This window comes from Lissotriton vulgaris, chromosome 2_1 (genome assembly GCF_964263255.1).
Source record: "Lissotriton vulgaris chromosome 2_1, aLisVul1.2, whole genome shotgun sequence".
NCBI classification, from domain to species: domain Eukaryota; kingdom Metazoa; phylum Chordata; class Amphibia; order Caudata; family Salamandridae; genus Lissotriton; species Lissotriton vulgaris.
In genome coordinates, this window is record NC_141687.1 from 850,681,114 (window position 1) to 850,703,240 (window position 22,127).

Genomic DNA, 22,127 nt, shown 5'->3' on the forward strand with positions numbered 1-22,127 from the left:
AGTGTGCATGTCCAGAGACAGAGAAGGGCCACCATGTTAGTAGGATTTATATTTACAACCATAGGGTTAAAGTTTTTAAATCACTGGACCTGAGAATGATCGAGAGGAATGATCACATTTCCCCAAAAACTATAATATTGTTTGAAAGATGTCAAATGTTCTATGATTTCCTACATATTTGCCGGAAATCATTGATACAAATAGGCATACGTATGAATTGACACATTTTAAGTGCACCATGAAGTGCTTTTATATCCACCTTTCAGTGTTCAAGCAAAGTACTCCCACTCCACCAGACTCACAGTCTTCTGCTTCATTTAGAGGTGTAGCAAGCACTAGCTTTCTGAATTAAAACCTCAGCTGGCTCTGACATCAGAGCCCCCTGACTCAGTGGCTCATCAGTTACAGGACCCACAGATCCATGACATGGAAGGCCCATCAAGGGTAGAGCCTTCCCATGCATAGTTTTCCTATGAATGTCCCTCACCTACTCCAGCCCGACTGGATCCTGAGCCACCTGCCATACTTATGACCTACTTTGTGTTGTTTAGTTGAATAAAAGAATCTCATTTAGTCGAAACATTGAATTGATACTTACTTTAACTCCCAGTGGTCCTCGTCGACCAACCCCGCCCTGGTAAACAGAAAGAAGAAATCACAATATTGATATTAGGCCGAGGTGCTAACTGTGTCTGTTCAAGTTCTAAAAATGTAATTACTAAGCTCTTCCTTTATTCTGTGGTCTGTTGTTTTGTTCTCTAATCTTTTCCTTTACTGCCCATCTCCCTAGTTTATTCCCTTTTCAATCTATTTTTCCTTTCTGTTCCTTAATTTCCTTATCGTTTTATTACTTCCCTAATCGATTAAGTTTATACTCTCACATCTTTTTTCTTTCACAACCCCTTACTTTAATTACTTTACTCCATTATGCAATATTTTATCCCTAATCCATAAACTGCACCCTAAAGACTTACTATAGTGCATCACCCTTACTTTAGTACCCAAAACCCCTTAACCGTTCTCTGTAGCCCGTGCTTCAGTCCCAGTGTCTTTCACAATTCCCATATTCGTTTGTATTAATCGCAAAAGCCTGATTTAATTTTTCTGGCTTTCTATTTTACAAATGCTTACCTTATTTCTCACATTCCTTCTTGTATTGTTTTCTTTGTCTTTTCTCCCTCCTGCCCTCGCCCTCTTCATCCACTTTTCTTCGTCCTCCCTTCGACTGCCTTTCTCCCCATATTTTCCTTTCTTCTTCACCACTCTGGCCTTCTTTCTAATTAACTCCCTCTTGCCATGCTTATTTCCTTACTTTCCTCCTCCCTACCTTTAAGTGTTCTTTCTTTCCTTCCCCTTCTTTAAATTTCTCCTTCCAGCTTCATCTTCCTTCTTTTCACCCATTCTGCCTTCCTCAATCTTTCTTTCACTCCTTCTTCCCTTCCCTCATTGTTCTTATATTCCATGTTTCTTTTGATCATCTCTTATTACTTCTCTCCTACCTTACCCCATACTTTCATCCATTCTTCCATCCATCTTCCTTCCTCCTTTCCTACCACATTTTTTCATTTTCTTTCCTCCTTTCTTTATTGATTCTTCTTTAATTCATTCCTTCATTCCTCTCTTTCCTGTTTTCTTCTTCCCATCCACCTTTCTTTTCTTTCCACTCTATCTTTCTTCCTTTGTTCTAATCACTCACTCTGTCCTAACTACATCCCTTCCTCACTTCCATCCTAAAGAGAAACTGCATGAGGGTGGTTCTACAAAGGAAAATTAACCTCTTCCCATAAGGTTTGGGGCCAAGTTAAATGCACACGGATTCACCTCTCTCTTTTGTACATACATTGTTTTATCTTCCTTTTTATAGCATGCTAGGACATCAGAATTTACCTATTGTTAGGCGAAATATTAGTTGTGATACCCATGTAATGACACACAGTAACCCTCAATTTGCCCTCATTGAGAGGATATCTGTCTCCTATTGATCATTTTCACTCATCATCCAATTCGGATATTTCCATGAATATCATCTACCTATCGTGGACTTATACAATGGATAATAGAGTACTCACATTCTTCCCCGGTGCACCAGCTGGGCCCGCCTGCCCATCAACGCCTGGTTCTCCCTGGAGAACAGAAAAGAAGCAGTGAGACCATGAGTGTATACATGTAGGTGGCAGCTAAAGCCCTGCTTGAACTGGGGGAGCAGCTCATGCACATACCCTGTCTCATCCTGAGCTAAGGAATGATCTTGTAATGCTCTTTAGCCAAACACATTGCCTGCTTGTAACACCATAGACCCTGCACATACCGAGTTTATGCTTCTTTGAGTTCCCATGCATAAAGGGGCCAATGTCACGTTCTCTTAGCTTTAGTTACTGATTTTGCCTGCACTGCATTACTCTGTGTCACTCCTTACACCTCATGCCACGACCTCCAGATTTCAATTAGCTCTTACGCTTGCTGAAGCAACATCTTCCTGTAGCATAAGTATGCCTTGCCATGACTTAAATATTTCTGCCAATTTGCATTATAATTTCTGTCCCGTGGTGTAGACAAATTAAACATATTCAGACTCTCTTTACTGGGATTATATATTAATTTATGCACTCATTTGATTATCTTTCCCTTGATTGTCTGCATTCACCCTTTGTTTATGTGTTCGCCAAACTTGGACTGGACACAATGGCCAAGTATGGTCTTTTGAACTGAGCCTTCCTCCATTCGTGAGGTCACTGAACTGGGCACACAGTATCAGAAGAGGCACCTACAACTGCAAAATACTCCAGATGAAGGTTCGTTATGTGGAATGCAGCGGAAACCAGAGACTGTGTGCCCTGCTTCGAAATGGGGACCTTTGCAGGCATCCTGCATGGAATCATACCAGCCTTTCCTTGGGTGTAACAACCACATTCTCTTCCCCACTAATCGGGGACCCAGGTGTGATAGAGACACACGTCTTCTTCCAAATGACTGTTTTATGCTTTATGAATATCTGGCGTCGATTTGAATATTTGTTTTAACAGAATGAATGCAAATATTAGAATTATGCAATAACAAGTTACCTTCCAATAGTCATAGCCTGTAGAAAACAAACCTGCTCAGTCATTTGGGTGTTCCTCTCTCCTTACAATTAGACGGCTGCTTGTTTAATGAACATAGGACGTTTTTTGAATATTGACAAGGAAAATGCATAAAGTATGCAGTGTTTCTAAAATGTAGTGATAAGGAAGCCAAGGCAAGATTTAAAGATGGCTGCCTAATCTTTGTCATAGGAAAGGTTCTTTTGCAGGGCGAGTAGGCACATTGTAAAATAGGCTCCCTTCAGAGATGGCAATTGCGCCTGCTCTTCAGATATCGGTTGGATGACATATTTTTAAAGAGGAATTGCATTGGTAAATACTGTGTCTTAACTACAACTACTTAATGGAGATAAGATGATGTCTGAGGATAATAAGCATTTGTATCTTGCTTGACACCTTTCCTGGCACATTTTGCAATGAGTCTTGTTATGACCCTGCTATGGATCAGCATTGAGAAAATGCACCTCCTGGCTCTTCGACGAAGACTGATCCCATTGGATTTTGTCTTCCTTCCAATATACTCATTACGTAATAATGGAAGGGTGTACATGACATAAACTCTATGTTGCTGAACAGTACATACCACCATATTACAGGATCTTCTGCCATGATTGTGTAATTGGCATGGCATGTGATCAGGTTGGCAAAGAGGCAGTGAAAGATGACCATGGTGGCACAATGGAGCTCTGTTACAATATTTATAAAAGATAGGAGGATGTCAATGGATACTTTACCAGTGGACCGATTTCACCCTTTGGCCCTCGGGTTCCTCGCTGAGTGTTATCTGTCCCAGGCTCACCCTAAGAAAAATAAAAGCAAGTAGAAACTGTTATGAAAATGTTTTGGGGTAGGCACTACATCTCACAAATCAAGGACAGATTCAGCACTCAAACTGTTCAGAGGAACAAGAGTACAAGTCACCTACCTGTCACAGTAGTTCCCCAGCAAGGGTATTTGTGTCACAGTCATAAACAGTAGAATTGCTACCATCAGTCTGGCCAAATCTGGATCACCTTTGCTTTTTTAAAATGTTATTCCTTAAACATTTCAGTTGTAAGCAAGTTTCTTCAAATCACAAAGTAAACAAAATATACACTTTACACAGAATATTAATCAGAAAATAGGTTTTTCCATTTTAGACGTTTTTAGGATAGTTGAGTATGCACCAACCCTTAATGATGCTAATACAGAAAGCCATTTAGTTTGCTGAACCTGCTCACCCAATGACAATTTTGCCCCTGAACAGCGAGCAAGAGAGCATTTCCTATAATTCTTGGAAGAATACCCAAGCTTGAGAACCAGCACTAAAAATAAGTAACTTTTCCTTCTGTAGCAAGGAATCCTGAATTATTGGCTGCAAAACATACTTGATAGCATTCAATGCTCAACAAGGAGCCAGATTGAAGGTTGAGTTGATTGGGATCTGGGTGTGTTATCTCTCCATGGTTCTGAGTAAGAAGTTTGGGTGAGAAGTGTAGCTTTTGATGTGGTACTACAGATAGTTCCAACAGAGTTGGGAACCATGGTTGTCTTGCCCATGTTGGAGCAACTAGGATCATTGTGAGGGAGTGTTGTTTGAGTTTCTTCACTACTACCGGAATGAGTGAGTGAGGGGGAAAAAACGTAAGCAAATTTGCCTGACCAATTCATCCATAGCGCATTGCCTTTGGACAATCGGTGTGGATACCTGGACGCGAAGTTTGGACATTTTGCGTTTAGGTGTGTGGCAAACAGATCTATTTCTGGGTGTCCCCACATGTGAAAGAATGGAAGAAGAACTTGAGGATTAAGTTCCCATTCATGGACTGTTGTGCTTGACGGATGAGCAGATCCGCTATTTGATTGTGTACATCTGGTAGATGTTCTGCAAGGAGGCATATTTTTTGTGGAATGGCCGATCTCCATATGGTTTGAGCTATGTGTGATAGCTATAGGGAGTGTGTCACCCTTGCTTTTGAATGTAATACATTGCTGGCATGCTGTCTGTACAAATCAGGACAGCTTTGCCTAGAAGGTGCAGTTGAAAAGATTTCAACGCTAGGAAGATTGCTAACAATTCCAGGTAGTTGATGTGAAATTGTTTTTGTTGGGGGGTCCAAATAACTTGAATAGTATGGATTTGGAGATGAGCTCCCAGCCGGTGAGCGATGCATCTGTTGTTAGCATTATCTGTGGGACTGGCTTGAGGAACAATCGCCCTTTGGAAAGGTTTTGTGTGTTCCACCATTGCAGAGAGCGATGGGTACGGTCGTCCACCAACACCAGATCTGTTAGCTGACCTTGAGCCTGGTTCCACTGATGTGCTAGGCACTCTTGCAGTGACGCATTTTTAGTCTTGAATGAACGAGAAGGATCAAGATTCCATTATCCCTATTAGTTGCATGAACACTCGCACTGGTAGTGAGTATTGTGGCTGAAATTTTTTTGCTGATGTTTGTATAGCTGTTATCCTGACTTGATTGGGATATGCTAGGGCTGTTAAAATATTTTGTGTGGCTCCTAGATATTGTTGTATTGTGGACAGTTGGAGATGGGATTTGTCCAGATTTACTGTGAATACCAGACTGTGAAGCAGTTCTATTGTACTGATTGTGTGTTGAACACAGCTGTTGTGGGATTTTGCTTTTATTAGCCGGTCGTCCAAATAAGGGAAGACATTAATTTGCTGTCTTCTCAAATGTGCTGCAACCACTGCAAGGAATTTAGTGAAAACTATAGGTGCCGTGGTGATCCCGAATGGTGGAACTTTGAACTGGTAGTGCTGCCCATCTACCACAAACCTGAGATATTTCCTGTGAAAGAGATGAATGGGAATGTGGAAGTAGGTGTCTTTCAGATCTAGAGTGGAGAGAAAATCACCTTGCTGAAGTAGTGGAAGAACCTGTTGTAAAGTGACCATGTGGAAGTGGTTTGATTGGATATAGAAGTTGAGCAGTCTGAGGTCTAATATTGGCCTGACAGAGCCGTCCTTTTACGGAATTAGAAAATAAAGGGAATAAGTGCCTGTTTCATGATGATATCTGGTTCCATTGCATGTTTTTGTAATAGTGCCACGACTTCTTGTTTGGGAAGCGTTAAATGTTCTGATGACGTTGGACGCTGTTTAGGAGGTATTTTGAGAGGAGTAAAAGTGAGTTCCAGGCAATAACCATACTGGAAAATTTGTCTTACTCGCTTGTCTGTTGTGATGGAATTCCAGACAGGCAGGAACTCTGAGAGGTGTCCCCCGACAGGAGTGGGATTATCGGGGGAAGCACAGGGAAGTCACTGTTTGGTACTAGGGGAGCTACGTGTGTTATTACCCCTGCCTCTGCCCTTGTTGTTGTTCTCCCTATAACCTCCTCTATTGTATCCTCTGAAAAAGGAGCCTTGGTTCGTACTTTTGTAGGATTGAGAAGGTTGTTCTGTTGTATTTGTTTTGGAGCCTGTTCTATAAAAGGAACGCCGAAAGGAGCCTCTGTTAGAAGGTGACTATAAAGGTCCCATAGACTTGGCAGACTCTGTGTCCTTTTTTATTTTTTCTAGGGATGTGTCCACAGCAGGGCCAAAGAGGTGCTCCTGGTCAAAAGGCTGATTAAGAATGGTATTTTGTACCTCTTGTTTAAACCCAGATACTCTGAGCCAGGCATGTCTACATAGCAAAACACTGGTATTTATTGCGCGGGAAGTGGTGTCTGCTGCATCTAGCGTGCATTTTATGGATGTATTGGTGATTAGTATTGTTTTGTTTATATTTCCTTGGACTTAAGTAAATAAAAAATACAGTTTAGAAAAAAAAGTAATTTAACTATAAAAATTGTTTTCTATTGTTGGCATTTTTCATAGATGAGCAATAAACATAGTTGAAAATGGCCTGCGGTCCTAGAATGATATTCATTCAGAGGCATATTCACATAATTGAAAAGCACTCAGACTTCAACCAATCAGGTGACTGCACTAGCAAATAAAGGCCACTATAGCTTAGATTTTCAATGCACAAAAGGAAGGAAATCAACCAGAAAGAAAGAGGGCTGCATGCGAATGTATGAAAGATACCAATGACGGAGAAGGAAAATGTTATTTACCCTGTAAGCATCTGTTCATTACATGGAGTGCTGTAGATTCACATGCTGTGCATACTCCTGCCATCTAGTGTTGGGCCCAGATGTGTGCAAGTTGTTTTTCTTTAAAGAAATTTTCCCAAGTCTCGAGGATGTGTGATTCCATCTCTTGTTGGTAATCCGCATGTTTATTGGGTCCATTGTTAGATTGCTTTCCATATGGTGGATGCAATCCAAAACAAAAAGAAATCCCCATGCAAGAGATGTAAGAAGGAATGATAACTGCAACAGCCAGAGGCTTACGGGGATGCGGGTGGGTGCAGGTGAATACACAGCACTACATGCCTTCAATAGATGCTTATAGGGTAAGTAAAATGTTCTGCTCGAGGTATATGTGGCTATAGATACACAACTGTGCATAGACTATAAAGCAGTCCTCCCATAAGCAGTGGCTAGCCTTTGAGTGTTGCAGTAGACTAAAATAGCGTACGGAGTACAGCCTGGTCAACATCAGGGGCGTAACACAGGCCCCCGCAGCCCACGCGGTGCGGGGGGACCCGAAGCTCCAGGGGGCCCCCTCGGCACTTTCCTCTGTCCAGAGAGCTCCTAATTGAGCCCGGAGGGGGCCCCTCTACATACCTTGCAGATAGGCCCCCTCAATTTTCATTACGCCAGTGGTCAACATTGTCTCATCGGAGTGCTGGTGGATCCATGCCATAGTATTTTGTGACATTGTGTGGTGTTGACCAAGGAGCTGCGTTATAGATGTCAGCTATTTGAATGTTCCCAAGGAAAGCCAGATAGGACTCCTTTTTTCGTGTAGAGTGGACTCTTGGAGGAATAGGCAAAGCCCTCTTGGCTCTTGCATAATATCTTTGAATGCATTTTACTACCTATCAGTCTATGTCTGATTTCCTCCTGTCTACCTAGTACATTAGGGTTCGCTTAAAGTGTAAGGTATGGAGGGTCTGTTATGCAATCGAGTTAGGTTGAGGAATGGGTGTAATATAGACTGATTACAGTGGAATGAAGAGACCACATTAGGGAGGATTTTAGTGCTGGTGTGAAGGATAACCCTATCCCTGTGACCCTGACAGGAAGGTTCTTCCAACGTTTAAGCTTGTAGCTCACTGACATGCCTGAGTGAGGTGATAGCAACAAGAAACACTACCTTCCAGAAGAGGAATTGAAGGGGCCGGAAGGAAGGGGCTTCAATGGAGAACCCATAAGTCTTGCAAGGATGATGTTAAGATTCCACAATGGGACCGGGGGAACCTTGGAGGAATGAGCCATTTGAGACCCTGTATAAAAGGTTTGAAAATAGGAATCCTGAAGAGGGAAATGTGTTGCCTATTTGTCCAAGGCTGTTTAAGCATTCCCTTCAGCGTTGGGAGGTACTGCATGGAACGTTGTGATGAGGAAATAGTTTCCAGCAAGAAACCCTCCTCGATGGCATCCCTATGTATGTCGACCTCATGGAATGGGCACCCTACCAAGGACCTAATGGTAGGAGGTAGTGTAATCTGGCAAGGGGGGCAGGCAGAATAGAGATCGGGTCTGTGTCCCCTGGAGGTTCGACATCATAAGAATATCAAGGGTGTCCTGTGGGGGCATGTCATATGGGTCCTCTGTGCTGTGATCCCTAAAGTCAGAGTTTAGTGATGTCTATGGCATCTAATGAAGGGGTCAACAGTTCTGAAGGACCGGTTCCATGGAGCTGATGGTTGACATTGCTTTCACTGCAGAGGGCCTTGGCACCAATCTAGTCTTCGAGGATGAGGCTTTGGATCCGTAGAGCGTTTCAGTGCCAAGGTGGAGGCGGTGCTTGCTGAGAGCTTCAGCTTCAGAATTTTAGTGTATGGCGCCATCCAGCACAAGTCGTTGTAACGACTTGCGTTGTAATGACCACGATGTAAAGGTTGTTCGCTTTTTTTAAAAATTTTACCCTGTATTAGTAGACTGAAGAACTTCTGTTGAAACGAGTCCCAGAGGTGATGAATCACCCAAACTGGCAGGTGGTTGCGTGGCTTTTGTATAAAGCCCAGGGCATGCCTATTGTGGAGGATCTACAGAACCATTCACTCCTCCTCTTTAGTATCTTGGTTGTAGGCATGCAACCCACCTCACCATTTCTGTGAATGTTTGTTGTAGGATTATTTTAGCAATCTTGTGTAACCCTGATCATTGTAGTGCTATTGATATTATCTGTATTGCTTATTTTTGGAGCTACACTGCAAGTAGCCGCTTCCTGACAATTTCTACACACACCCTAGACCAGTGTATTTCCAACATTGTAGACTGTGCAAAACTATGGACATTGATACATAAACACTACAATGTTGTGTTGTATGAATTTATGAATTTATATCTGCTGGTTAGGTGTTCATTGCTGCAATTTTGTTGAATTATGTATATGCAGTATTGACTGTTTAAATTATATTCAATTTTCTCTTCTATTACTGTGCAATTTATTTTCTGTTTTCACTTGCTCACCCCCTTGAATCACACTTTTATCACTGCACTCTCCTATCTTGGGGCAACCCGCTTGTTTTTATTGACACAAATATGCCAAAAATTTGAATATATAAAAATAAAATAAGAATATATATTTTGCAAAAACCGTGGTGTTAGGTTTCTTCTCCCAAAGATTTAGTCTTTGCTGTATAGTTAGCAGATTTATCTAAGGTGCTACTGGTTTGGGAATAACAATTAATTTCTGATCAGATCTGTATACCTCAATTTATAGGTTGCGGACCATTGTTTGTTCATATCCTGAGGGATAGAGTTCTCCAAGAACCTTAAAATCCAGAATATGCAAACCTAGAGTGCCTCAATGGACCATGCTCTATTGGTATCTATCCCAATTCCTTGAAGAGCTTCATCCAAATTCTTACCAAAAGTATCTAACCATCAAACTGCATTTCTATGATTTTAATCTACACTTCAGGCTTAAGCATGCCATCTGTAGCCATCCTTGCCACTGAAGAACCATTCTTCTGCCCGTTGATCGGATCCTACATTGGCTATGTCCTTCACCACATCTTTGGCCACTGCTGATGAGTTTGTTCCTTGTCTCAAAATAGACCTTGCCACATCATGTTTGTAATCTGCGCGCTGGTCTAACATTGGATGGATGTTAATCCACATTTTGGTAGTCATACCAGTCCAGAATGGCCAAAGAGTTTGCTGCATTTGCACTCATGACATTCATTCTTCTACCAAGAGCATCTACACATGTGTCTACTTGTCAGTGTAGAAGTGACTGAGATGGGATTTTGTGATCTTTGCTGCTCCCCTGCTATCACTAAATCAGAACAATGATGACCGGTAGGCAAGCAAGTGTTGAGCTCAGGTTTCTGTATTTCTTGTCCATCGGCGAGACTACATTCGGAACTGTGGGTGGAGTCTTGATCAGCTTCCTTCACACTATCTGCCACAGAAAACCTAGGATGGGAATGAACTTCATAGATTTAATAGGTTGTTTCTGAAAACCATCGCAGAATCACTGTTGCTCTGCTGAAGCCATATCTGATCAAAATGTCCTCGCTGCTCTCTCCAAAAGTGCATAGGACTTTGGGATTTCATCTTCAGGTGGAATGGGTTGCATCAATATGTTCTGATCATTCTGTCACTGACATCTTGCAGACTGTTGTGCCGTGATCTTCTTCTTCTTGTTCTCCACCCTCTTAATCTATATCCTCTTCCATCTGCTGAATTCTCTCTTTCGCATTCTTCATCCTTGCTGTGATCATCAACAATGTTTGCGGGCCAAAACTGTAAATTGTAAAAAGCTAATGGTGTTTCAGAAACAGGCTTGTGGTGGTGTTATGTTATGTTGTGTTATGTTATGTTATGAGTGTGAGTTAGTCAGCACCTTCCTTAATGGAAATGTTTGATTTGCAAAGTAGAAGGTGAAATAGTCACATATAATTGAGCAGTGGTATCCAGTGCACAAGGATACTCTGACAAAAGGGGCCTGAGTTACTTGATGAAAAATTACACAGACACAATGATCTCCTATAGAGCAAGGGCCCTCGGGCATATGACAAAAATTACCAGACCTCTGAGATGCTTTAAGTGGAGGGACTAAAGCAGATGAAATTACTTTCGCAGAGGGGCACACAAGAGAATTTACAGAACAGCGGGTTACTCATGTGAAAATTGCTATAGTCTTCTTGACAAAATCAGTCCATATTGGGCCTGAGGCTGCATCCGAAGATGTTAACAGGCCCGTTTATTATAGAAAAATAGGTTGAAAGGTTGTATAATGATCTGTTTTCAAAGTCTGCAGGACAAATTTCTTCAAAGTCTGTCAGGGTACCATATTTCAAAGACTGGCTGAAGAGTCTCACTTACAATAATGAGTGTAGTTCTTCTCTAAGGCTGCAAATAGGCCATACCCAAAGACTATATATCAATCTTACTCACAGGTTCAATGACAATCTGTTTGTTTGAAGGCGTTAATCAAATGTATCAAATATTTCTTGTCAAAGATTATCCAAGGGCCTTATTCAGAGACAGTGTTCTTCATAAAAGCTGCACTTGGACCTTGGACCTTTAACATTACTCAAGTGTTAACTTAAAAATTCTAGGCAATATTTAACGAATCCTAAAACTTTCACGACTCTTAATCTTTACTCACCGAGTCACCTCGAAGTCCAGCATCTCCTCGCTCTCCTCGGTCTCCTTTCACTCCTTTATCACCCTTCGAAATAAGCAAAAAATGATAAGCCATCAACAATGGCATGCTGCGTTGCAGAAAGTTGGGTATTCAATACTCCCCATTCCCCAGGTACCATACACTGATTTATGTTGCACATCATGTTTTCATTGACACTGGTCTAATACAACAAGGTAAATCCCAGACAGTAAAAGAACATAACTTCCTTAAAAAATACAATTATTATTACCTCTGAGTGATATTTTATTTTACAATAAAACCAAATATTTTCTCACCACTGGAATGTCAGTTATTCTGTTTACAGGGAACTGTGACTCACCCGTCCACCAGAATCGCCTCTCTCTCCAGATGGGCCTGGTATTCCCTTGTCTCCCTGAAAAAGAAATTGATTGTAGTTTAAAAACAGTAGCATGCCTAAAATATCCATCCACAATGCATTTACAAGATTTGTGACATTCTGCACGTTCAAACTATGAAGACTTGCATTCTTGTATCCTGTTTAAGAAAAGGTCTGGGATTCATATATAGCTTCATGCCTTTAATGTCATGATGGAGGTATAGGTATTCAGTGAGTGTTACCCGCAGCAAAATGAGGCCATCCCTGTTATATTTTATGTGTATGCAATAGTTGGGTGGTCATTTAGGCAGAAGTATCTCAATAACGGAAAGCCCTAGCAACAGTCTAAAGCCTTGGGGCAGAACATCTTATATTTTATCCCAAAGTTATTTTGATTTAAAAAACAATTTGAAAACATCAGGAGGTGGCTCATTTTCTCTGATTCCAACTAACTATGTGTATGTTTTAAGGTTTACGCAATGTCAATTCAAAATATACCTGGTGCAATTTTCTGCACTCCCATCTAGCAGAAGAAATGGGCCATCTAACACACTGTACTAAACAAACTCTTGAATACTTTACTATGATGAAGCAATACATTTCCATGTTTGTCCCAAACTTGCTGCAATAAAGATCTGGCCACAGTGCAACCATTTGTATCTTGCTGATTCACTTAAAAACATTTACAAGAAAGAGCACCATACTTACATCTTCGCCATCAATACCATCAAGTCCAAGTTCTCCCAATTCACCCTGTTAAACAACAGAAGATTAATTAGCAACTTTAAAACACAATAAATAACACAAAATACTGTCCCTGGGCAAAGAAACACACCTCAACCACTGTTAAAAACGAATTGAATCTTGGCTAATCAGCAGTATCCATACAGTTTAGTCGGAGTGTTGAGAGCTATTACATCAGCTTTTAAAATGTGCTTCCCATGTTTATTGGTGGTCGTTGATGACCATAAACGGTGTTAAGCTAAAGCTTTCTATCCTTAAAGGACTTTAGGGATAGAAAGGGCTTTAGGGTTCAGGGATGAATGTACTTTAGCTGTGGTGAAAGTTGTTTTATTGCTCAGGATGGGTAAAGTTTTCCATAGAAAGGGTTTTTAGGGTCGCGGATGGGTGTAGTTTAGGGTTCAGAGATGAATGGAGTTTTGGCGTGGTAAGGGACTTTTAGGGGGCAGGGATGGTGTGCTTAGGGGTTGTGAGAGGTAAGACAGGAATAGTGTTTAGGTGTATGCAAATTAAAAGCATCCAAAATAATTGTTTGACAATCTAAAATATATCAATTCAAATAATGTTCCCTGCAGTAAAGCACTGAATTCCTACAACAAAAATGTTTCTGAAAGTAAAACCTGCAACTATTACATTTACACCATAAAAAGCATGCAAAAGTCAATTGCTAAAAAAGACATCCTTTGAATTACTTTCTATGAAATGGTAAATTCTATTCATCCTGAAAATTTAAATTAAACAGTTAAGTTGAAATGGTTTCTCTGTAATGGTATTTCAAGAAATCGTTTTTTTCTATGAGAGCACACGTGTCAAACAATATGCAACCACGGTATCAAGTCTACCAATATGTGGCAGGCAAGAAATCACCAGCATATTATGTTGACCAAATGTGCTTAAGTTATTACAACATAGGATGACCTTAACATCATGAATTACAAGTAGTGACTACAGAACTAAGGCAAACCAGGAGTGGCCAGAATCCTCAGAACGTGAAACTGTCACCTAAAAAGGGCATCTTGGCGGAAAACTAAACATAGACCCATTCAGACATGTACGAACTTTAGAGTTTATAGGGCCAGGTCTTCAAGGCTTTCCTAAAGGCATAGAGATTGATAATAGAACAAATATAGTCCAGCATACTGTTCCAAACCGAAGCCGCCTGTACAAAAAATTATCTACCACCATTGCAAGTTTTCCTAAATTTAGAAACTTTGAGCAAATTGATATCCGCAGAAGGTAAATATATTGTTAGAAAATAGCGTTGCAGCTTATGTCAAAGCGGAAGAGGACCAGTGAGACAAAAAGATGTTTGTTCTATGCACAAAGCCTTACACTTGGTACACTTGGCCATGAGGAGCCAGTTAAGAAAATCCGAAGCCGCTGACGTAAAGGAAAAGCTTGGCCAGGATAGAGCCAGTTGTGCAGCCCCTGCTTTTATGTGATGGGGACGTTGTACTAGAAATCTAGGACGTAATATTCAAGTTTCCTTAAGATAATACTTTGCACCACAAGTGGGCGGAGATGCATTTTCAGCAGAGGTAGATGTTTACGGAGTACCCTCATTAGCCCAAAACAAGTGGAGGATAGCTTATCATCATGAGTGGTGAGAGATAGATATTATCCATGCAAACTCCCAGATTTCGAACGGTGACACTGTCATCTGATCTGAACTATCTATCCTCCAGTGGCCAAAATATTGCTGCTAAAGGGTTGAAAAGAAACCCCAGTCTTGTCTCCATTAAACTTAAGGGAGATATCTCTAAGCCACTATGAGACATCTTGCATGCATTCATGGAAAGCGGCCTTTGGAGAAATTGAGTTACAATCCAAAGTGAGTGAAGTAGTTTGGCTCACTGGTTAGAGGGGGCAGACCCGAGAGCAGAGGACGGCCCGGGACCAGGGTTCGATTCCCGGCGCGGCAGGTTTCTGGACCAGGGTCAGCGGACTCGATAATTCTCTCGCCTCGGTGCCCACTCTGATCAGCGATCACACTCGGCAACTCTGGGCATTAGCTTGCCTCATCTTCACTAACGGCCCCACCAGACCGCCGGGGATGCCTGGTCTCACCCTGGAGATACCCATTAAGGGGCCATCTCTCAGGGAAGCCAGGAAGGGTTTCGCAGCGGTCGAAGCGCCTTGGGACCCTCCGGGTAAGTAGTGCGCTATATAAATGCCTATACATACATACATTTAGTTGAGTGAAGTCTGCATAATTCAAAAATGTTGGGCCACAAGATCTGATTAATGTGGCCAGGGGTCTTAAATATAAATTAAATAATGTCAGGCTTATTAATGAGCCCTGTGGCACAAGTGACATAACAAAATTTGAGGGTCACCCTCCTGCAAAGTACACAGTGGGGGCCACCATCCCCGGCCCCTCACCTGTCAGTTTTGCTGACAGGGGCCTCCTGGAGCTGGAGTTCCCCGTACCACGTGTGCTGAAGGGGCTTTTTTTACATCACTGTGTGGCACTCCCTGTTTAACTGCTTTAAAAGCAGAGCAAGAGGGGTCCAAATGAACTGCTGGTGTTCTGACTATCACGAACAAGCATTTGCAATGCAATAGGTCTCGCATTTACAAGAGTTTAAGCTGTTGCCATTTTAAATCACAATGCCTTTTATTTATGGTTTAAAAACGAAAACAAAAATAAAAGGCATTGCTATTTGCAATGTCAATAGCTCAAAATTGCGTAAATGCGAGATCTATTGCATTGCAAATGCTTGTTTATTTTACAGTTGGTCCCTGACCATGATTTATGAGAGGGGAAACCTTGAGTGAGTCACGATGCTCCTCCCTAAACAATGGTAATAATATTCATTCAAACATTTTAGAACAGGAAACTGGAAGATTTTGAAACAATGTCAGGGTAATACCTTTTCTTCATTGACTGCTATTGAAGCAAAATCATGTTAATATGGGAGGCAGCTAAAATAAAGCCTTTTTTGACTTGTAAAATCAGAAGTTTCCCGGCTAAATTCGGTCTGTTGGCATCTATGTAATGAACAATATTACACTCTGCATATCAGGGTGTTTGTTTTACCCTGTGCTCTTTAACTATGTGTATGCTGTAGACAGAGAGGTTTAACTAGATCCAGAACACAAGGGGTTAAATCCATGCAGTCACGTGAGATCATATTAAATAGGCCCTGTTAGCACTAGTCACTGTTGTGCTAATAAAGTTGTAATAACTTGGAATCAGTGATTACTGGGGCTAATGCAAAATAAGGTCACACAAGTAAACTTCGGTCCATAATTAGTCCCAGTAGAAGACAGGTTTAACAAGACAGTAGTGTTTAAGAAAAAAAAGAGAATAAAGGGAACATTTTACAAATTATTAGAGCTTGTAGAGTTCCTGCTGTAAAGGGGGAGATGAAGGCACAAGGACTGATCACTTCTTTCATGATTACATGGTCGAGTAGCATATAACAGTGGGGCTTTTGGCCAAAGAGGACTGGGCCTTGCCTTGAGCCAATGCCAAACGGCAAGAGCTACGGATCTAATGGATTCCCTTTGGATTTTCAGAAGGGACACAAGGTTGCACTTATGCTAGTTATATCGGAGTAGTGGCCTGTAAAAGGTTATCTTACCAGAGACCTTAGGCAATCTACCTAAGTTAACTTCCAAAGAAGCAAGTCTGCAGGAAAGAACTATACAGGCAGAAAAACAGATTATAGAGTAATGGCCAAATAGTTTACTGCAGTAATTTCGCATTCCAGATCATTGTGACTTGGTTAAAAAGACACACTAGGAGGGACTTCAAAAGAAAATGCAAAATATTGTAGGTCCATTGTATCTAATTAAGAGTCCTAGATCCATACACTCATTAAAAGCAGAGATGGTATTTAATTTCAGAGAGCGGATGTTACTGCATTAGTTCTGGAAAAAAGTGGAGCTGGAACAGAATTTTATGAGGCATCTGCGTGCCTTGTACGGGAATGGAAACAAACTTACTTTCCAGATCCTTTCCAATTGCAAGAGGGTTCCAAACATGCTAATGTATATTTCCAGACATCTTAAATGCACCGTTACAAAACCTTGTTGAAGGATTAGAATCAAAAGTAACAAGCAGAAGGTACTCTAGTACAGAGTATCTGCACTTCTATTTTTCCATTTCAAGTTCTGAATAGAAGTGAACCGCCGTCTCTCCAGTATAGACTAAAACAGAGCCGGCATACTCCTTACTATAGCACGTCACGAAAATGGACCCAATCCACGGTTCCTATCAGCACGGGGCAGCCAAAGCAGAAATCTGAGACCGGGTGCGAGAACAGCAAAAATAAGCTTAAGAACAAGGTAGAGCATCAAAATAAGCCAAGGCCTGCTTACAAGGCTTACACACAGTCTGCTATTGATCAATATCCGCTCTGCTATCGATCAATGTCTGGATGCATCTCGCCTTGGCGGGCTCTGCGCCATCTAAGCGTGGACCAGTGGAGAGTGAACGGTGAGGTCATGCGCGCACCAGCCACAGACAGGAGCTGATTGAATGCCCGGCCAATGACAAACAAGCTGTCTCCGTGGAGCTGACGGGGGAGAGGAGAAAGTGAAGGCGGGCGATGCGCGCGCTGTGTAACGCCAGCCAACGAGGACGGGAGATGTGCATGCGTACGGAGTGCACATCTCCTGTCCGCGCGTGCTACCTCCTGTCTCCCTTTGGCAGTGAAACCGGCGACTATAGGTCTTGACAAGTCGAGAAGAGCATGCGCTGCGTCGCTAGGCAAGACCTAAAAAAGCCAGCCATTGCTGAATGTTTCCTTTTATCCCTTTTCTGACAAACTCGTAGATAGCACATCATGATTGACAGTGTCAAACACAGCAGATAGGTCAAGTAGTACCATAAGTCCCTGATGACCCTTGTCTGTTGCTGTATGTAGATCATCTAATGCACTAACCAAGCCTCCTTCCATTTCATGAAGAGGGCGAAACCCAAGCTGACCCCCTTCTAGTAAGTTGTTTTCTTCCAGAAAACTAGAGAGTAGATTGTGGACATACTTTTCCAGAACTTTACTGGGAAAGGGCAGAAGAAAAATTGTCCTACAATAACGCAGCACTACAAGATTGGCCAGTTCCTTTCTCAATAAAAGGAGCACCAGTGCATATTTCCCCTCTACGGGCACAGCAGCTGTCTGCAGGAACTGAGTGGGAATTGCAGCTAATGGTCCAGCCACATAAGTGGACAACAGTTTCCAGATTATGGAGTTTAGAGGATCCAACAGAGAGACAGATGAAATGAATAAGCATAGAGTAAGATCAGAAGGAGGAAACACATACAGACGAAAAGGTCATATCCTGGTCACTCATAAATGCTAATCGGTGTCCTGGAGCCGCTGATGTGATACCCTCTGTATAACCTGGATATCAGTGGGTGTCCATTTGGATCATGACAACTTTTTAAACACAGGTGTTCACATTTTAAAGTTTGAATAGTGGAACCCTCGAAGGACCAACAATTTAATAAGGGGAATCTGATACAGAAATCTGTTTCAATGCCTTGAACACATTCCATGCCTGGAGTGGATCAAGGCAAACTTGTCCATTGGAGTTCAATGTAAACACTTAATCTTTTCTTTGAACTTAATGGCAAAGGTATATTTAAGGACGAAGGGGCTTTTTAAGAGATTGGCAGACAAGATTCTCTCCCACAAACATGGCAGAGTAACGTGACCGCCAAACTGAAGGTTCAGTCACTCTTTTTAGAGTCGGACGAACAGTCATGTTTCCACCAGCAGTGCCTAAGACTGATGGCAAGACATATCTCAGGCCATCATTTTAATTATCTCAGGCCATCCACTCTATTTCCAGCAGATGGCCTGACGTACTTTCGTGACCGCTAAGAAATGACTGTCGGTCCCAAACAGAAAAAATTAAAAATGATCTCCACAACAAGGGAGAAAACCCTCAGGGTGTCATAGCCAATCATTTTTTAATTTTCAAAAACAAACACCACCTTTGGGAGTATGCTTTTGAAAAATAAAAGTGTTTGCTGAGTAGGCGGTTCCATGAAACATGGCAGCTCCTAGGCAAATTTACAATACCTTCAGCGGATCCAACTTAGCAAGGGCTCATCTCAAGGCACAGAGATCTTTGCCAAGCAGGTGAATAATTTAAAACATGGCAGGCTGCAGTCACCAGGGTAGCTGAGTACAGGCCTCCGCTGCCCTGGCAGAACAGAGAACAGCCATCCAAAATTCTAAATGAGGTCCTAAATTACTTGGTTTAATTAATGTTGTTGAGAGGGCACTAAATTAAATTTTGGATGAATGGTCAAACATATTTGCACATGTTTTAAACATTTATAGAGTTAGAATTTCATTACACTGTCACAATATGGGATACAATTAACTTGGAGGCTCGGTTGTGAAAGGATGATCATGGTCACCAGTGATTCTGTGTCTCAACCATTACATCTTATGTCTCGACAGGACTGTAAGTATGACTGAATTCAATGACGACCCAATAGCAAAATACCAGTACCTAAATACAGCTAGCTTTAAAACACCATGCTTGGAGTAAGTTGTTGCATACCTTTTCTCCACTGAATCCTCTGGTACCCTGGAAATAAAAGAAATATATAAATTATTTTCAATTGTATTACAGCAGAAAACATGTCCCAGTCTCGGAAGTAACATGGGGATTATTATAGTTTGTGGCACCTACTGAACATGTGGAAAGATGGATGTCATGTAGGGGTCGCCAGGGGTCGCTGCTGAGACCCCTGGCTTGCCCTTTGTGACCACTGGCATTGCCTTTGCGACCCCTGCCCTCAGAGGTGGCAAAATCAGTGTCATGAATACAGGATAAGCTAGCCCTTATGGATGTCGGTTGGGGCTCCACTCTCCTATTTTCTGTAATTTTATTTTAGTAATAGTGAATAACATTACATCATTGTCTGACAGGGTAATAAAAAATCGAGTACATATAGCTAATATGACCTTCCCTGTCTGCTAAGGTAACTACACAAAACTTTGTGTGTTGTGTGCGTGCTTGCAGGTTTGACTGTGTTTATCTAAGAGAGAGCTTGAGTATGTGTGAATGTTTGTATGTGTAAGCAGAGTGTGTGTGTCTGTTTGCCTTTATATGTGGGTGTGATTGAAAGTGAAGTTCAACGGCCATGTGATGTCACTTATGCTACCCCTGGTATTTTGGCGAATCGATGTCCATGGTGGAATATGCATTTTCTTGACCCAAAGTGAATGTCACTCCCCTATTTTCATAATTATAATTAAGTCTGTTGTGTTTGCTTTCCTCATGTGATGGTGTGGCCCACTGCAGGTAAAGGATAGACATATTATTTATTCTGATCCGTGTAGTGTCCTCCTAGATCTACAGGAATCAAAATGTTTATTATTTTGAATGATGTATTAACCCCTTAAGCGCTGCCGTCGGCCAACGGCCGTCGGCAACGCTACCTCCCCAGTGCTGCGAACGACCGTTGGCCGACGGGCCTGCGCTCGTTATTCGAACATTCAGCACTGGGTGCTAAACGTTCGACGCAGCTAAGGTGTTAACCTTTTCCATAGGACCCCACGTCCTCTTCCCAGGAGGGGCATAGATAGCATTCTCTTTCAAGATAGAGTATCTCAGTGCCACTGTGCCAGGAGTAATGACATAATGTTCTGTCTTGCCACCTCACCAATATGCTCTCATGTAATTCCCACCCTCCTATTTGCTGTCTCACATGTTACAAAATAGTAAAAAAAACAGCACTGTCACTTCCACCAACAAAGGTGTTGCAAGTTATTTAATCCCTATAACAACGCTATAACCCTCTGTTTGCCCTTGAAGGCGTCAGTTGTGTTGTATATGACCACAGTGGTAAATGCCACATCTTGATACCCAGTGGTATAGCTAAATGGATGTGGATGCCTTCTTATTTCAAAGGGCCTGATTGCGAGTCAGGGGGTCTTGCGACCGCCACATTCGCAATGGCTGTGGTCTGTCTGCGGCATTACGACTTGCAAAGTCGTTGCGGCGAAGGACCGCCGGCTGTGCCAGGTAACAGTTGTTCCCTGGCGGTAGCGGAGATGCGCCACAATGTAGTATGCAGTCCCACTGAGCATATTATAAGTTCAACCACCACCAGCCATTTCAAGGTGGGAGCCCCGCCATTAAAAATGCTGGAGGTGGAGGAACAAAGAGGGCTCTACAGGGACGGCATGCCCCCCCACTATGGGATACATTCAGAGGGGCACAACATGTACTCCCATGTCTGTATACCCCCAAAGTTCCAGCACGGAATGGATGGAGAAGTGCTGGAACTTTTTTGTTGTTCTCAATGCAGTGCCTGTTGTCCAGGTACTGCTATGGGAAAGACGAAACACCATCCGCCATACACGAGTTAAACTCGTAATACGGCGGGCTGTCCTCGAGCGGGTTTGGCGCAGCTGTGCCAGAGGAGAGCCGGCACAACTGTCCCAAACTTGTAATCAGGCTTTAAGTGACCAGATAATGGAAAGTATTATTGCATTGGAGAGCAGGCATGAGTCTGCATATGTGTGCAAAGTCTTTCATGTGCTTTGAATAGTATGAGTGATAAAAAAGCACCTTGACTCCTCGTTGCCCAGGACATCCTTGGAATCCTTGGGTTCCAGTAACTCCAGGAGATCCACGTTCACCCTAGAGAAAAGAGACAAAATATTACTAGCAGGCAAATGTTACAAATAGTCCTCTACAAAACTGCATGAGCAGAATACAGATCTCCTTGTGTGAGAATAGCATAGCAGTCAACTTCTTGTATGTTTTCTGTTAACCGAACTGCCTAAATGGCCTTTTGTCAATCCTGAACATGGAGGGCGTTCACTTACAGGCAAAGCTCTGTATCCTCTTCGAGGCTAGTTGGGACTGTGTCCTCGTCAGATATACTGAGGCCAAATCTGTTCTGTGATAAGGAGAACAGCCCAAACAAACCCAGGATGACCTCAAACTCAGGCTGCAAGAATTATTATTTAAACGGTTGCTTTGACACCTGTGAACTTTTCAGGGAGAGAGGAATCCGTTTCTCCCTCAAGAAGCTTGAGTATGCCAAACTGCTCACACTTCACTAGGGGACCCATCAGAGTAGAGGTATAGGTGCTTATTCCAGAGTTGTGCTTAAGCAGCTCTGTTGGAGGGCTGTAGTGCAATTGGGTAGGTTAGGTCCCTGGCAAGTCACTTGGTGTATTTATACTCTGAGGCTTGGACCATTCCCAAGAGGCAAAGAAAGCTGTTTTGCAACCGCTGTGCTGCAACAAGCCAGTGGGGAATAGTAC

General features: G+C 42.2%; 1 protein-coding gene across 1 annotated transcript in view; it reads right to left on the minus strand.

Annotated features, from left to right (window-relative positions):
- COL6A3 (collagen type VI alpha 3 chain) overlaps positions 1 to 22,127 on the minus strand; it is a 237,613-nt gene that overhangs the window by 104,912 nt on the left and 110,574 nt on the right. Inside the window, exons 18-25 of the mRNA XM_086956302.1 lie at positions 21,424 to 21,495; positions 19,405 to 19,431; positions 12,847 to 12,891; positions 12,121 to 12,174; positions 11,763 to 11,825; positions 3,815 to 3,880; positions 2,070 to 2,123; positions 599 to 634 (exon numbers count right to left, since the gene is read on the minus strand). Coding sequence (XP_086812428.1) covers positions 599 to 634; positions 2,070 to 2,123; positions 3,815 to 3,880; positions 11,763 to 11,825; positions 12,121 to 12,174; positions 12,847 to 12,891; positions 19,405 to 19,431; positions 21,424 to 21,495 — 417 coding nt within the window. The remainder of the gene's footprint in view (positions 1 to 598; positions 635 to 2,069; positions 2,124 to 3,814; positions 3,881 to 11,762; positions 11,826 to 12,120; positions 12,175 to 12,846; positions 12,892 to 19,404; positions 19,432 to 21,423; positions 21,496 to 22,127) is intronic.